This window comes from Solanum verrucosum, unplaced genomic scaffold (assembly GCF_900185275.1).
Source record: "Solanum verrucosum unplaced genomic scaffold, falcon-dt-bn FXZP01000284.1, whole genome shotgun sequence".
Taxonomy (NCBI): domain Eukaryota; kingdom Viridiplantae; phylum Streptophyta; class Magnoliopsida; order Solanales; family Solanaceae; genus Solanum; species Solanum verrucosum.
Genome location: NW_026019936.1, coordinates 2,755,465 through 2,773,524, shown reverse-complemented (window position 1 = coordinate 2,773,524; position 18,060 = coordinate 2,755,465). Strand labels below are relative to the sequence as shown.

Sequence of the window (18,060 nt, the reverse complement as noted above, 5' to 3'; positions counted from 1 at the left end):
CCTTACAATAATTCTTTTCGTATTGTCTGTTATGCTTTATTCATTGTTTTCTTCTACTACTTGAGTTTGATGCACTTGAGTCAAGAGTTTTAGAAACAACCTCTCTACCTTCACGAGGTAGTGATACGGTACTCACACTTAGTGAGATTTCACTGGGTATGTTGTTGTTGTTGTTGTTGTATGAAGAAATTAAGTTGAAGTGTGTTGGTGTTTCATCTAAAAGTAGATAACGTAAATAGATAAATTGCAGAATATCAGACAGGAAGCAGGCATCATGTCAACAGCATTGTGACTTCTTATATAAAAAAAATACTCTTGTTAGAGTCAACTCTACTTGTTTAAACAATTCTTGGAACGAAATGCTTAAACGAAGAGAGTGGTAAGTACCAGTAACCAAAACAAGTTTGTTTTTTTGTTCGGAAATTGAAAAAAAAAAAAGACTAAAAGAAGCTCTACATGGATATTAGTGAGTCTACTCAGATGAAGGCGATTCCAGGACCTGAATCCGAGCCATTTGAAACTTTCATTTACGATCACATGGAGAGGTCAGGGGAAAATGATTCAATATTGAACATGATGAAGCTCAAGGATCCTGACTCCCTTGCTCTTAAGCTTTCTGACTTTCTCAGTTCTTCTCAAAACTCTGATTTCCGTGAAAAATGTGCTAAAATCCTTTATGAATTGCTTGTTGGTGATGGTGAGGGGTGCATTTGGAACAATCTAAGTTCATCAACTCAATCCACCATCAAGTGTATCCTTGTTGTTCGTATAAGGCTCGAAGAATCAGAATCCATCATCAAGCACTTATGCTACAGCTTTTCGAACCTATTTCTACCATCTGATAGCTGGCCTGAACTGTTGCCTTTCTTACACGAATGTGTTAATTCCAATTCAAACAAGTTAAGAGACTCTTTTTTCTTAATCTTCTCTGGATTTTCTGAAGGCGTTTGCCAAACATTAGTCCCTGATATAATGATCTCGTTCCCAGTTTTCCTAAATACACTGAATGATGATATCCTTGATCCTCAAGTGAGGGTCGGGGTTCTGACCACTGCAGTCAGATTCATTCTGTACCTCCCCAGTTCAAATGATAGGGAGTGGTTTCAGAATCTATTGCCAGCTATGCTGAGGGCGCTGACTGATGCAGTGAGAAATGATGCCGCACAAAACATGCTAAATCTTTTTATTGAGTTGGCTAAGAAAGAGCCTAGGTTCTTCAGGAGGCAGCTTGTGGATGTAGTGAGTGACATGTTTGAGATAGCTGAGGATAAGAGTGTGAAAGAGAAGACAAAGCACTTGGCAGTTGAGTTCGTGTTAACTTTGGTTGAGGCGAAGAAAAAGGCTCCGGGTATGATGAAGAAGTTACCCTTCTTTACAAACAGATGTTTTGCAATGATTTTGAAGTTGTTACTGGATATTGAGGATGAACCTAGCTGGTATAGCACAGACACTGAACATGAGTACGCAGGGGAAACAGAGAACTACGCTTTTGGTGAGAAGTGTGTAGAACGGTTCTCGGCTGCATTAGGTGGAAAGACTATTGCTTCTATTGCCATGGAGCAGCTGGAGGCTTACTTTGACTCCCCGGAGTGGGAGAAGCGACATGCAGCTCTCAGGGCATTTTATCAGATAGCTGAAGGAAGCTGGAAGGTACAAAACCTGTCTCGTTTAGTGTATTTATCATATAATTATGTTGCAATGATTGTGTAACATTTAAGAGGTGCTTCTTAGCTCATAGTTTACTCATTTGTTAAAACTTTCTCTCTACCTGTTTAATTTTCTTAGCCTATTAGCTTGAACTCATTGTTTTTATCTGTCCATAGGTGATGATAAAGTATTTGGAGAAAATAGTGTATGCGGTTTTGCATTCTTGCCAAGATCCTCATCCTCGAGTCAGATGGGCCGCTATGGTTACAATCAAACAGTTGTCGATTGACTTTCATTGGGAGTGGCAAGAAGAATACCATAACCAAGTAGTTCCTGTAATAGTTGCAGCAATGGATGATTTTCCTCGGATGCAGGTGAATAATGAACCCTTTATGGTTGTTGCAGACTTCCCAAAATACAATGAGGTTATAAATAAAAAGTTAGATTATGATTAAAAATTAGACTTCTCTACCCTTTATGGTTGTTGAGAAGTGTGCTAGGAAAAACACCCAAGGGTGTGACTTAGTGGTCAACGAAGTGGGTTGATAACTATGAGGTCTCAGGTTCAAATTTCAGCAGAGACAAAAAACACTAGGTGATATCTTCCCATTATTCTAGCCTTGGTGGACAGAGTTACCTGGTATTTGTTGTTGGTGGAGGTGACAGGTATCTCATAGAATTAGTCGAGGTGCGTGCAAGTTGACCAAACACCACTGTTATAAAAAGAATTGTTTAGAAAAACAGAATAATAGGAAGTTAGAAGAAACGATGTATGGCATGGGAGCCATATGAGCAGCCACTTGTGCTTCAAGAATCTTTGTACAGTTAGTAGCTTAATAGCTGTAATTTATGGAGCCTTCATAGCGCACTGCTTGAAATTTAAGCTTATGACTATATTATGGTCTACGTAAAGCTTGCCTTAAATGACTGTAATATATTAGACTAGAGAGGAAGCAACTGCAGAAAAATATGTCACGGGAGGTATTGAAATGACCCTTAAATAGAGTTTGAAGAATCCATGGTATACTAACTTGTTTTACTCTCTTTTGCCTTTTCATAGATAGATGCAGCTTGTGCTCTTAGACAATTCTTCGATCCTACTATGCCAGAAACTTTGGTACCTTACTTGGATCAAATACTCAACAAACTGCTTGTACTTCTTCAGGTATGCATATATAGAGGCCACCGTGTTAAAAAGGTATTTTACTGCTAACAAGTTTTAGAGGATTTTTTCTTACTCATTTCTGTTATTTGAAATGCAGAATGATGATCAAATGGTTCAGAAAGCAGCAATAGAGGCATTGATCGATATAGCTGAGTTTTCTAATGTATTACCAACTTGAATTGTTTTTCCCACTCAAGTTCTATTTTTTGCTTATGTTATGGATAATGATGGATACTGTATCATATTTCAACAGGAGCACTTCAAGAATTTCTATGATTTTGTAATGCCAGATTTGAAAAGTATCCTGATAAATGCAAATGATAAATCTAATTACAAGCTTGCATACATGGTTAAGTGATAACTTGAGTTGAAAATATATGTTAATTAAGTGATATATAAAGTGTATGTAAGAAATGCATGTATTCATTGATTTGATGAAAATTATACTTCTTGGACAGTTGGGAACAATGACGAATGACTGTGATATCTTTTCTCATAGTAGTTTCTTTTTGATCGCGTACTGACTCTTTTATGACACTCTCTTTCTTTTCTAGGTGGTGTGAGCATATTCATTTCTCATTATCGACTTATTTTAATAGCTTTTTGTTTGTCGTTAAAGGTTATGGAAGTGCTCAAGTCATTACAAGAGTCTGATAATACTAATATTCACATTCTAAAGGTATGTGTTAATCCTTTTCATTTTACGGGAACACTACTTCTTTTTTTATTGGCCTCTCAATGCTTTTTTCACTTCATCATAGGCATGCCACTCAATTTGTAAGTGCATTGGTAAGGAATTTCTTCCTTACATGAGTACTGTTATGCCACCTTTGGTTGAATATGCTCAGCTTGAGATAGATAAAGACTTGGATGATGAATGTGATGATAGGTAAGCTTTTTATCATTGACGTTTGTCTTTTTCCGTTATTTTTTAAATTCATTTGGATTTTCTTCATCTTAATTTGGTTTCTTACTTCATTTCTATACAATCTAGGGTAGAAAGCAGCTTGAATCAACAAAAGCCTACGTGGCACTATGTTCAAAATAGATATTTGAGTGTTGTCTTGCTCTCCGAATTTTCTAACCTGCACAGGCATCTCTCGTTGGTTTGATAGTCTATAAATGATAGCGAGTGTAATCCTCAACTGGTCCCTTTCACACTATCTGTAATTCTAAAAGCTAATTCTGCTGTCACCCCCTACTCTGAATGTATTGTTGCTGCTGAAGTCTTCCAACCAATTCATGATATTCCTTCATAAGCCGCAATCAAATTGGCTTCTCCGCACTCTTCATTCTCAACACTCTTTTGATAAGTACCTCTTAGACCCTTGTCACCATTCATCATGTCTGTGTTTAAATCTATAGCTCAAACTGGCATGACATGTCTTCTATGTCTGCCAAAACATTATCAAAATTTGACCCACTGACATATATTGCCGTGATATCTGTCAGACCAGTGTTATCAAAGTGCAAAAAGGCTCTAAGGTCCTTAGGGGATTTTAGCGCAAACAAAGCATCAGCTTTAAAGAAAAGAGGCGCAAATGGAGAAAAACTACAAATATGTATATGTAGTCCGAGATTAATAATCATAAACATGACTAACAAATATACAGTCAAAGAAATTGAGTTTTTTTTATATGATAAAGTGAAATGTCAATTGTATAGTGTCACATCTTCAGGATTGCACTCATCGGTAAGGAAAAGTATGTCTTAGAGCCTTACACACAACACTAAATCATCCATAAAGCAAGGCGAATCATTCAACATGTTTTGTCACATCCTATTGTCGTGAGCCTTGACAACAGTGTGTCAATTAGTTTGCCACATCCTGTTGTCGAATTCTTTTCCATATGTATATAATTTCTTTTGCTATACTAACCAGTACTAAGATTGGTGGGAGTATGTGGTTATTTGTTGCTTAAGTTTCACATTTTACAGTATACATGAAGTCAAGTTAGGAGATGGAAGGATACGCATCACAAGACGTGACCTCCTAGATGGGAAATCTACAGCCTGTAATGTCCTTGTTTTATTTGCTCAGACATTGCAGGAAGCCTTCTACCCATGGATTTCCCAGGTTAGCGTGTATAATCACTTGTACGTTTTCTTTATTCCACGCGATGTTAAGTGGATTCGATATTAACTAGTGATATTTATGTCTTAAATCATGTAACAGGCTGCTTCAATTTTAATTCCCCTTCTGAATTTCTCTATGGATTATGATGTCAGAGAAAATGCTATTCCTGGTAAAAATACTCATGATTTCATATGGTTTTCTTTGTTTTTTCGTTAATTTATCTGATTCCTCATGAGATGTTATAATTTATGGTGGTTAAGCAATGTCATGCCTGTTGTTCTGCTAAACTTTCGGAAGAGAAAGGGATTGCTCAAGATGGAATCCAGTTAAACTTCAAGCAGTTGTCTGAAGAGATAATACTGGCTCTGGGGGAAGCTTTATATTCGGTTGCTTTCAACATATTACTATTTACGTTTTTTTGCTTCTAATGATTGAGTTGCATTTATCTGAATAAAGAGCAATAGTGACACTTTGATTGTTATCTCATGCAGGAGCCTGAGACAGAAACATGTACAATTATTTTGAGTGAATTGAATAAATGCCTAAAGGTGTGTCATGCTAAGACGTTTCTTTACTTTGATCCGTGTCATCCTGTGATGGCGGTGTTCTGTTTTTGAGCTTATGAAATGTTTTCTGTAGATCACTGTTAAACTAACTTACGAAATGTTTCATGATTGCTGTCGAAGCAAGAAATAACACTAGTTATATGGACCTTTTTTGTGTCTTCTTACAGATATGTAGCCCACTTCTCAATGAAGCTCACGTTCGTAGCATCATTGATTGGATAAAGCATGTCATTAGAGAAAGTTCACTTAGAAAAGGAGAACTCATAGACAGAGAAAAATCAGAAGACTTTGATGCAGAGGAAGCTGACTTGCTGACCTACGAAAAAGAGCCAGAAGAAGAAATTTTCAGCAATGTATGTTCAAGAGATGATTAATCATTTGTAAAATAACCGTATTCGTTCTGTAGCAGATCTTTTACATGAAGTTCAGACATAACGACACCATTATTGTCTTCATAAAACCTTTCACTTGGATTTTTCTCAAATCACAAACATTTTTCTTTATCAGGTTGTTGACATATTGATAACATTGATCGAAACATTCAAGGATGCTTTCTTGCCCTTCCATGAAGAGCTTTCATCAGATCTAATGCCTATGAGGGTGAGTTTCCGGTTAGATTTTAGCTCAAAATAGGTTGCTTTTCTCATAGTTTTTGTTTTTTCCTCTGCTCAAAGGGAAAGGATGAAACAACTGGAGAGAGAACACAACGTATTCGTACATTCAATGCCTTCATGGAGCATTGTGATGAAGTAGCTCAAAAGTAGGTCTATCTTTTATGATATTTTTCTTAGATAATAAGGTCATGTTCTGATAGTTACTTTCTGCTGTAACTAGGTACCATAGTTTCTATCTTCCTTTTCTCTTAGACGCAAGCAATGACGACAATCCAGATGTTAGACAGGTTTGTATATGATCTTTCAGATAAATTACATTTGCTATTTGATTCATTCAAACACCATTCATGTCATGTTCAGGCTGCATTTTGTGGACTTGGGCTTTGTGCTCAATATGGTGGTTATGATTTCAAACCTTTTATTGGAGGTATGATTTGTTTCAACATGTAATTAAGACGAATATGTTTTTGTCATTTGATAAATTCCATGATTTCAGAGGCTCTTTCAAGGATCAATGTAGTCATTAGGCATTCCAAAGCTCTTGAACCTGACAACGTAACGGCATATGATAGTGCTGTTTCTGCACTTGGTTGCATATGTCAATTTCATCTGGAAGATATTGACTCAGTGCAGGTATGTTTTTTTCCAAATACTTCTTCGATCTATCTCTACCTCTCCTCAGACCAGCGATAGCCAACCTTTCACACCTCCTCATTGGGGCATCCTTGCATCTCCTCTTCACATTCCCGAACCATCTCACTCTCCCTTCTCTCATCTTATCCACCATGGAGGCCACCCCCACCAATGATGCATAAACATGTAGATTTTGATCCATTCCAAGATGAAATGATGCTACTCCAATCTTGTTAAACTTACACAATACTCTCATTCCATGTGTTTTTGTAGATTATTCCGGCTTGGCTGAATTGTCTTCCGATAAAAGATGACATGAACAAAGCCAAAGCAGTTCTAGACCAGCTCTGTTCAATGGTTGAATGGTTCGATTAATTTTCATCATCACCTCAACTATTAGTTGTTCCCTTTTCCTACCTAAATGATGGTAATAGGTATTAACTTCTTTTAGTCTTTAATGTGTTTTACCAAATCTTCTAACTTACAGATCAGACAGAGAACTATTGGGTCCCAACTATCTGCACCTTCCAAAGGTTATTTCAGTTTTTACTGAGGTTAGTTCAAAATTACAACTAGTTGGTATATAAATGATTCCACGACAGTGATTTTAATATTTACTTTTTGTAAGAAAGAAGATAGAAAACCAAGGCTTGTAGTCTAGTGGTATCGAGGTGTGAGTTTAATGCAGTAGATATCGCATTATATGTTAGTCAGTTGACAATTAGGTGTGGAAGTTGGTTGGTGGGGGGGGGGGGGGGGGGCGTGGAAGTGGTTCTTTCTCTATTTTTCTATATGCTTCCTTCGACATATCCTTTTAAATCAAATTTTATGTTGATGTAGACATTTAGTAACTGAAAGCCTCTTATTATAATTAGGTTCCATGTGCTGGAGACGATGTTGTTACAGAAGAAACTGCAAATCGCATAATTCATCTGTTAAGGCAATTCAAGGAAACAATACCACCAGCCATCTTGGCATCGGCACGAGCGTTGTTATTGCCTCAGCAGGAGATGGAATTAGAATCCATTTTATCACCTGAACAGGAAGACGTTAAAATTTCAGCTCGTGCAATGAAACTAGTATATGGCCTCGTGACTTGTTGCAATCAAACATCGTGTTGGTCAAATGTATAAGGTTCAGGGTTGGTTATCACGTTTTTGCAAGTTTCATACTTAAACTATGTCTTGTTTCTTTCAACCCCGAACTATTTAAAAACTTTGGCTTGACAAATGGCAAAGTGTTTGTTAACACTTACTTAGAGACATGGAGAATGAAATAACTCATCCACCTGGCTTTTATAACGTCTAAAAGTTTAGTTCAGGAGTAAAAAAACACTGGATAATTTTAGTATGATAGTTTTGGGAGAGGGGTGGAGTGGAGTCTAGCCACCAACTTTCTTAAAAACATGGCATCAAATATCACCATATATGTCAAACATACATATCCCAACAATGGTTCACCAGCAATTTTCATCACTAAGTATAACCTGTTCAATTGTGATGTTATTCTTGTGCTTTCACAATCTGACAATGCAAAATAACAACAAAACTGGAGCAAAACTGCGACACGAGTCGTCTCCTTGACAACACCTCAGATGCTCCTTTTTCTTTTCCTGAAGCAAGATTCAACTGCAACATTTTTAGTATACACACTTCAAAAGCAAGGCTACTGCCATTGCTCACATACTTTTGACCCAAACCAATAGTAGACTGACACATGTCCTCACGCTCAAATGAACGGTATATATGAGAGAATTTGAGTATCAAATATTTGATAATTCATGATTCATGAAGCTACAGGCTGAGAAGCTCCATTGCCTTGGGAAGAAACAAGTTTAAGATGATTGAATTGATTTCAGTGCTGTTTGCTGCTGAGGTTGCAAGGAAGACCATATTGAAGCCAGTGATGCAGGTGGTAGTGTTTCCTGGAGCTGCCTCAACAGATTAATCATCCGGCTTCGTGTTTCTTCACTAGCAAGTTCCTCATCGGCACATAAAACCTACATATGAAGCAAATTTGGGTTACAAAATGGTAGTGAGATGAATATTACTTTGATATAAGGCTATAATACTTTATGACAACCATTGTAGCAAATCAATCAACTACTCGAGTGTGAGGCCAAAGATAATCCAGAGGTTGTCCCAAAAGGGAAGTACCTTTCCCTCTGGGGGTAGGAAAATCATGATCGGGATAGCGAACCAAAAGCTATGGAACTTGGGTGTGGGTCTTTTGTCGAAATGGAATGGCTTTTCTTTTTATCTTTTTATTTATCGTGAATGGGGGAATCATTACACATAGTATGCCCGATCGGCGTATTTTTTTGTTTTACGCCCCGTAACTCTTCCTCAGCCAGGCTTGGGCAGAATAGCAGAGCAAGTATTAGTAGCATAACAAAAAAGCCTTCCTCGTCATTAATATCTTTGCTCGCGGCAATTGTGACCTGTCGAGAGAGACTCCCAGAAGGACAAAGATACAAGGGGATGTGGTCGAAACATCTTAGTCTTTTGGATCAGATGTACTGGATCCAGCACCAGGAATTGAGATAAAAATTGAAACTCTTTTTTTTTGCTACAAAGCGCTGACCTGACCAAGAAGGTATAATAATAACTAACCTCAGCAAAAACTGAAACAATTTTTCGAAGGTACTGATTGTTGGGGCTTAATAGTTCTGCAGCTGAACTGCAAGCAGGAAAAATGAAAACCTGGTTAAACATAAAGACTCTAGAGGCCACAAAAGCAGAGTGGATATATATAGGATTCATATAACACATGCCAACTAGTTTAAATTGAGCTGTAATCGTTGTCGTCTAAAATAGCAGAGAATACTTATATAATATGATGTCCAGAACCAAGGGCAACTAACCAAATAGTAGTGGATCTTTGTTACATCCATCTAGTCAGGAAAAAAATTCAAAAAATTGCCATCATTATTTACTGAAACAGATAAGTTAAAGCAAGCTGATTGAATACCTTTCAACCATCGAACAGAGTTGGTCGTGTATTGCCTGCGCTTCTATTAAGTCAGTTTTTATAGGCAGGCAATTCAACCAAGCAGGGACAACCTGACAAAAGTCTTTAGAAATTAACATTGTTGAAATTATAACAAGGTACTGGAGAATGTTTAAATCTTCTACGAGCAAAGACCATATGTTTACTTTTTTAAAATAGGCCAAGCATAAGTCAGAACTGAAGCTAGTCTCACCTAAGGTAAAGTGAAGTTCTTATATAAGAAACTTATTCATAGAGCAATTAAATAAGTGATTGCTAGAACATAAGTTTACTTGTTCGGGTGTTGTAGAAGAGGCGGTAACACAAATTACTGACTACAAACTTTTGGGGCCACACAGAGACTAGAAATATAAATAAAATCAACAGTTCCAGAAGGTAAGCAGGCTTCAGAAACTTCTTCACTCTCACTTTTTGCTCTTCTTCTTCAATCATAAATCTTCCTTACAGACGCACTAGAAAACTCCTAATCTTCTTTTATTTCTGATATTAGCAAATTCTCTGAGTTTTTACAAATAATTCAATGAAGTTTTAAGCATAAACCCATTATCTTACCAAAATCCGAGTATTCCACCCCAAGCATATCCTAAGTTAAAATATATAAAAATACCTATTAAAAATAAAAATAAAAGGTTCCCAAAAGAATATACCTGGGAAGAGTCAATACTGTCACGATGAAACTGGCATATCTTCCCCAGTGCCGTAACAGCATTATTGTACGCCATTACATTCTCAGTTTGAAGAGCATTATGATGCCCTACAGCTATACTGAGCTGCGATACAGCCTCTAAAATAAAGTTGTTCTTTATATCAGGTAAGCTAAAAGTTATATTAACCCCTTGATCCCGTCAAAAGAGTAGGAAAAACTACTTAAAATATAACATTTCCAACACCATCAACTATATCATACCTCCAACAAAAGGTTTAAAAAAAGAACCACCATTTTCTGCACATATGGCAAGTCCATAAGCAGCTCCCTAAAATAACAATAACAATTTGAGAATCAAGCAGAAGATGTCAATTATCTGAAAAAGGTGACGCCTTTAACATAAGCAAACCTGTCGAACATCTGAGCTTTCATCATTACATGCTTCCAAAATAAAAGGAACATATGTGTCATAGTACCTAGTTTGAACAGGAAGGAGTAGTTATATCTAATACTGCACCATTCTAGTATCCAAACAAGACAAACCTATATAAACACCTACTTTAGAGCTGCTTCATGGCAATGCTCTGCAACATCATTAAAAATACAAATTGCTACCCTCCTTTCTTCAGCTGTTTTATCCTTGCCCTTAACAGACAAGCATGAAAGGAAAAAAAAATTAGTTATATAACAAAATGAGAAAAGTGCGTTAGATACTGAAGTCACGTTGAATACAATGAGGAGGCACCTACCCACATAGGCATTAGATATGAAGACAACTCATCAAAGAAAGGTAAGAAGGCTGCCTTGAATGTTTCGATCAGCATGCGCAATATTTCACCAACCTAATCCAGAGATATATGGAGATTTGATAAGACAGAGTTAGATTAAAATGCTAAGCATAAGAACAAAGATACTCGAAGTTATCGTTCGTTTGTGTACTTCAATCTTGTGTTCTAGTTCAAATTCTTCATTGTTAAAGTCAGATTCCTCAGCATCAAAGTCTTCAGCAGATTCCTCAGCATCAAAGTCTTCAGATTTTGTTCTTTCTGCTTGCTCTCGTTTTCGATTCAAACTATCAGTGAGGACCTTCTTTATCTCATCGACAATGCTCTGCACCTGACCTTCATCCAGGAGTGGGGCAGATATCTGGAAAAAGAAGAGAGATTCCTGGTATAAATGAACATCCACAAAGGAGTCCCAGCAAAATCATAGATGTTTAATGGTATATTGAGGCCCTTGACGTGCAAGACAGATAATCATCTATAGCTCTTTTATCATTCTGGACTCGACATTGTTCTCCTGATTCTTTAAGTCCTACCCATATAAGCTGTTCAGTGAATAGATAGCTAGATGCCTACCAAGTATGTATCCACGAGAATGTGAACCATAGATGCAGATATTCAAAGAACTAAATAACCTTGGTAAATAACAAACCTTCAAGCACTTGCTCACTTTTTGCAACGCACCCAGGCATAATTCTGTGTCAGTCTCCTGAATGAGATAGCTATGAGAGTGATCAAGTTTACAGTCCATACCACAATTGTATAAAAACCCATACATATTGTACAATTGAACAAAGAACGATTAACACTAACTCCACCGATAATGTAAGTTGAAGTCAACCTTATGCAAAGCTTCCACCAAGGCTGGTATTATGTAGTCTGATAACTGCTTCACATATGTTTCATTTAGACCTTGAGCAATTCCTTTCTCAACAGCCACTTTAGCAGAACGTAACATCTTTGGCAAGGCTACAACCTAACAGAACATATGTCAGTAGTTCACAAAATTAGAGGAAAAGAAAAAAACACGAGGAGCTAGATTTATAAATCCCACTTGAAATTGCAGCTACCCAAAGTTCCTCATGGCAACGCAATTTCAATAGCGGAACTAATGCTTGCGTAGCCTGTTTCATGCAATGAAATCATTTGTTAAATCCAATTTAAATCAATAGCTTGTACGAAATACATGAAAGTATATTCATGCAAACCTGGTCAATCCATGGGTGGAAATCCTCTTTCAGATCATGAACATAGTCGCGCAACAGTTGACAAGCTATTGTCTTCTCCTCTATGACACTTGTTTTGATACCGCATCTTAAACTCCGAAGTGTTATAAACGGCATTCTGGAAGACAAAAATTAGATAAGATCCGGGAACCTCCACTAGACTAACCACTACACAATGGTCATAAAACTCAAAAAACATTAATAAAAAGGAACAGGTCATATATTTAGAATATAGTATCCTCGAGCCATTTTATGAGTGAAATTTTGGACAATAAGAAAGGATTTCCTTCCTAATCGAACTGAATCCAAAACTATCAATGCTTTGATCCAAGAGAAACTGATACATATGGGACAACATTTTAGGTTTCATGATGACTGGTGGTTATAACTTTTCACGAACTAAAGCAAATAACCACAGTGGTAACTGCACTAACCATGGGAAATAAGCATCTTAAAAATATATTCAGTGAAATAGAAAAACAATAGGCCATTTTACATGATTATTTGTAATACCACAACATTACACGGTGATAGTCATCGCAAAACCTTACCTCTCATCATCATCTGATTCTGAATCCGCAAAATAAATGGTTACATCAAGCTTTAGTTGCACAGAATGAAGCAACGGAGGCATGACTACACTCATGTAAGGAAGGAAATCCTTTCCTAAGCACTCGCGAAATCTGGCCCATGCCTGCAATGAAATCAATGATGTAGTGAGAATCTCTCTCTCTATATATATGTGACATGTCTCTAAGACCATTATATATAGAGTTAGACGGAATATATTGAGCTTGATCTGACTTGCTTTACTTATCTTTTTGTGATTTTATAAATAAATTGACAATATTTTTAATGACCGCACAAAGCACTAACAACTTCACTAGTAACCTATAAATGAAGTCCCAAGTCCTTGAAATGATGCGCCCATACCTTTAGTATGTAAACAGTAGTAGGATCATCTGTCTCCATTTGTGACCCTTGTATAGACATAAGCACTTCCATAACCTTTAACAAAAATCAAGAGTAAGCACTATGCTTGAAAAGTGAACCAGACGGAAGGAAATACATGGACTGAAGTAATCTTATCTACCTCGCTATGCGGCCATTAAGCTTTATGCATACGACCGCTTTTGGCATTGTTTCCATTCTATACGGCACAAAAAGATTGGCACCTCTTTAACTTGATAACTACATAATTCTACGTTCTCATTTTTCCACTGAAATACTTGTTGCAGGCCATACTGAACCCAAAACAAACTGTTCGATACAAGGTAGTTTTGACGTTTAGCTCATATTTAGTTATGTGTCAAAAAGTATCTTTTCTTTCTTAAATTTCGTGGCCAGCCAGACGATGCCAAACAACTTAGGACATAATGAATACATCTTAAAAATCAGCAGGGGATACATTATCTCATACTAACCTGCTTAGCATCATCTCCGAAATTATCTTTCCCAACGGCCATCATGACAAAGCTTATGCATTCCATTACTTGGGCTCGAAGCATGCGATTAGATTCATCATTTGCATTTACCAAGATAGTTTTCAAAGATGGCATCACAAGATGGTAGTAATTTTGGAAGTGCTTCTGTTGGTATATAATTTATTAGCAATCATCATCAATATCAGAAACAAGCATAATTGAGCCTGAACTATTGGAATTGTAGTACCTGGGATAAACCAGCCACAGAAGCCAAAGCAATTAATGCATTTTTTTGCACCATTACATTTACATTCTGCACTTCAAACAATAGCAAACAGCAGGAAAAAGTATCACAAATCTTGCATATTTCAGTAGTAATATTATGATATTATTCCCTCTTGTATGTCATACCTGCTGCACAAATACACGCAGTTTGTTAACTATTCTATCTAAGTAGGGCAGCAAAATCTCTGCGGCGCAGTTTTTCTCAATAAAGTTGTGGACAGCTAATGCAGCATGTGCCTGCAGAAATACAAAATAATTAGATAAATGAATTCATTGACAAACGAATGAGCAAACATACATCTGAACCAAAAAATCACTACTACATCCATTTTCACTGTTAACCGCAGCCGCCCGCCATTATCAACTACCACTACCCACCACCTACAATTATCATCCCTGCCAATCATGTAAGTCATCTATCACCACCATTAGCCAACATTTACAATCACCACAACTAGCAAGCACTAGATATCTCCTGTTAAATTAGGTCTTGGGCCTAACTCACACCCCAAAAGCTAGCTCAAAGGGAGGAGGATTGCCTAAGCCTTATAAGGAGTTCACCCATCTCATTAACCACCGATGTGGGACTTTTGTCATTCTTTAACACCCCACCTCACGCCCAGTGCTTAGCATCTGGTGCGTGGGCAATTTTTGATTTTGGGGGTCCCAACATCGGGTGAGACGGGCCCTGCTCTGATACCATGTTAAATTAGGTCTTGGGCCTAACTCACACTCCAAATACATTGTTAAAGAATGACAAAAGTCCCACATCGGTGGTTAATGAGATGGGTGAACTCCTTATAAGGCTTAGGCAATCCTCCTCCCTTTGAGCTAGCTTTTGGGGTGTGAGTTAGGCCCAAGACCTAATTTAACATCTCCAATTACCATCATCATTCACCACCACCATTACCAATATCGTCCACCAAAATAATTAGCTGCTACAAACAACTACCATGATCAACAACTACCATGATCAACAACCACTGTTAATCACAAATGTCAAACACTAGCACCACTAGCTACTGCCCAGAACCACCACCACCATCCAACACAACTCCCAATTGGCACCCACAACCACCATCACTAGCTATCATCACCTCCAACTGTCATATAATTTCTTTAAAATATTTATCGATATTCACTATTTTTAAAACAAGTTTTATATATTTAGATGTTGAGAAAAAACAAATAGTCTTAATTATTTAGTATACAGATAGTATCTTAATATTCAAATGTGTTAAAATACAGATATTTAACTCTTAATACTCAGATTCAAATGTCTTAATCTTAATGAAAACAAATAAGTGTTAGCCAATGAATTTTTGGAGTTTGTTCGCGCCCTAATCTTAGCATAGCATTTTCTCATGTATTGGAGCTAACACAACTTCTTTGAAACTTTTGCATCTTCTTGATGTCTTGTTAATGAAACTATTTACTTCATCAGAAAAGAATATTTTGATAGGCATGACAGGCAACTAAATTTCAGGAAATAAATACTTCTGGAGCAAAACCATGTTACAATGATTAAACCATTTGACCTCGTGTATTAGGGATTATTAATTAAACCTTTTGACCTCATGTCTTAAGGATTATTTTATGCAGTTTACTTCAAAATTTATTATCAGAAAACCACAGTGCCAAATACCACTAGAAGTCTAGAACACACCTGTTTTCCTGGATTTTGGAAATCATCCATAGCTGCTGCAAGCACTGGCAACAACCGGCTGTGGTAGTGTAGTTGAAAATATGGACCCAGCTCAGTTGCCAATACGCCAATTGCATTAACGGAAGCCCATCTCTCTCGAGGATGACGATCTTGGAAAGAAATCACAACCATGTTGACCACTTGCTCCAAATCTTTAATCATTACCTATTACAGAAAACAAGACAAGGATCTTTTTACCAAATCAAATGCACTAAAAAAAGAGTATATGTCAAGAAACAAAAATCGTATAAACAAATATTGTGACTATCACAAACTCATAGATGATCAATTCCATGAGTACATAACCAAGAGACAAGTTAATAAAAGAATAGTAATTAATCAAAAAACATATATATACCCTGGCTTCCATGGTGACAGAGGAGGAAAAGGAGGTTGGACAGTGAGTGTTGGTGGGGGGAAGTGGGGAAAGGATGGAGAAGAAGGGAGATCGGCCGCAACTCCAAGGGTTGTTCGTTAGTGCCTAGGGTTAAGGGATTGTTTAAAGTGTGATATAATCTTTACATGCCATTTATAATATGGGTCAGTTTTGGTAGCATTTAAAAATATCACTCAATTTTGGTAACATTGGTGTTTCAACTGTATTTGCTGGTAATTAATTCAAAAACTTACCTGGTGTTGTGTCAAATCAATGTATCAACATAAAGAGCAAATTAAAGAGTAAATAAAAGTGAGAATACATGTTAGATATAAAAGCTTATTTAAAAACATGTAGTACAAACTCTATAGGCGTAATTTGATTTGTACCTTTGAGCAACCTTTTGCAATCTGAGCAAATGCAATGAGTGCGGCATGGTGCTTCTTCCACTCAGGGACAGCCATGTATGCAGTAAACTGCTCAGAGGCGATAAGAACAATAGTATTATCACCCAATGCATTAGACAATCTATCCAAACACTCCTGACCAACACCATAATTGCTTGTTTACCCTGCAGCCTCATGCTCAACCTCAGCTCTTTGCCAAACAACTTCATCACCAATATCAAGCAACATCTTCAACAAAACACCAAACAACCTATTGATAAATTGTGGCAACTTCCTTATCATCCCTAGTGCTCTTTCCCTAGACTCAGCTAAAGTAATCACAAACTCAATTTTTAAATGTCTTGTCCCTTCTTCTAAACTATCCTATCCGCCTCAGCTATCTGCAACATTGCACCCAGTACATCCACTATCTGCTTCCTGAAGAAGCTCAGATCGGTCTCTGCTAATTCAATCAATAATTCCAATGCTTCAGGAGTCGTAGCCTCTTGACCATTGTTCAATGCCTCAGTCAACTTCTTCATCATCAATGTCAACAAGTCCTGAAACTTTTCCGATCACTCAGGCTCAATAAACACCCAACAAAATTCACAACTCCACTCAATGCGCTATCCTAACATCCACGTTCGGGGAACAATTACTCAACGTTTTCAAGAACATCGAATGCAATACGTTAACAAACCAATTCAATATTTCACCTACATACTCTGCTAATTGCGATAACATCAAGTAATACAATTCTTGTAACTTCACCAAATCATAAGTAACACATTCGAATATAAAGATTCACAATTCAGGTCAACCATTAAACAGTATCACATAGCTTCTTGATAATAGATTTCGATTCTTCATGTTGGATACAAGTAAGGAAGCATACCTTTGATGCTTGTCTGAATTCCCTGAGTGAGTTTTGGATCAAACAAACGAATTTCCCTGAGTCAGGCATTTCCTCAGTAAGATTGTGGACATAGCACGTAATTCAATCATGGGGTTCCATCTAATCTTATCAACGAAGCTATTCAGGAATGGTGGCACAACTTATTAGGTGTTTAAGGTTTTTCAAGATTTTAATGATCAAAATAGTGACTTTTGGTCTTCTAAATTTGCCAAAAAGTTTCCATTTGTAGTCTTCATCACGTATTTACTCAACTTATGTCAAATTTGATGATTATGGAAGATACCCTTTTGGTTTCGCCATTGTTGATTGCACAGGTTCACCGGAGATAAAAGCTCTTCGCCGGAGCCGTGAAGAAGACAAAGGGGATGTGGTCGGATAATTAGACAACTTAGTACTCAATCATTGAAATCACAGGTATAGTATGTTATAACATTAACCATTAATTATGTGAGCTGATTTCGAGTTTGTATAATTAGCCATGTTTTATGATTCGCAACTAATAATTTTTCGTTTGAGTTGTATTTATATATGATAGTTTGTATTTGTATATGACGATGATTTTCTTTAATTTTTCAGTTTTGTCACCATATACATTCAATCTTT

The 18,060-nt window shown here is 37.0% G+C and overlaps 1 protein-coding gene and 1 pseudogene across 1 annotated transcript; one reads left to right on the top strand and one right to left on the bottom strand.

Moving 5' to 3' along the window:
• Nucleotides 1-456: 456 nt before the first annotated feature.
• Nucleotides 457-7,835, top strand: LOC125835981 (uncharacterized). Its single transcript, XM_049515078.1, is given in 20 exon segments — nucleotides 457-1,650; nucleotides 1,824-2,021; nucleotides 2,708-2,812; nucleotides 2,910-2,975; nucleotides 3,066-3,161; nucleotides 3,432-3,491; nucleotides 3,574-3,701; nucleotides 4,751-4,889; nucleotides 4,989-5,058; nucleotides 5,187-5,275; nucleotides 5,381-5,437; nucleotides 5,623-5,808; nucleotides 5,963-6,055; nucleotides 6,130-6,215; nucleotides 6,290-6,356; nucleotides 6,430-6,496; nucleotides 6,566-6,702; nucleotides 6,976-7,067; nucleotides 7,190-7,256; nucleotides 7,578-7,835. Coding segments are annotated over 20 exon segments (3,255 nt in total).
• A 701-nt stretch (nucleotides 7,836-8,536) lies between these two features.
• Nucleotides 8,537-17,505, bottom strand: LOC125835969 (uncharacterized; annotated as a pseudogene).
• Nucleotides 17,506-18,060: the final 555 nt, after the last annotated feature.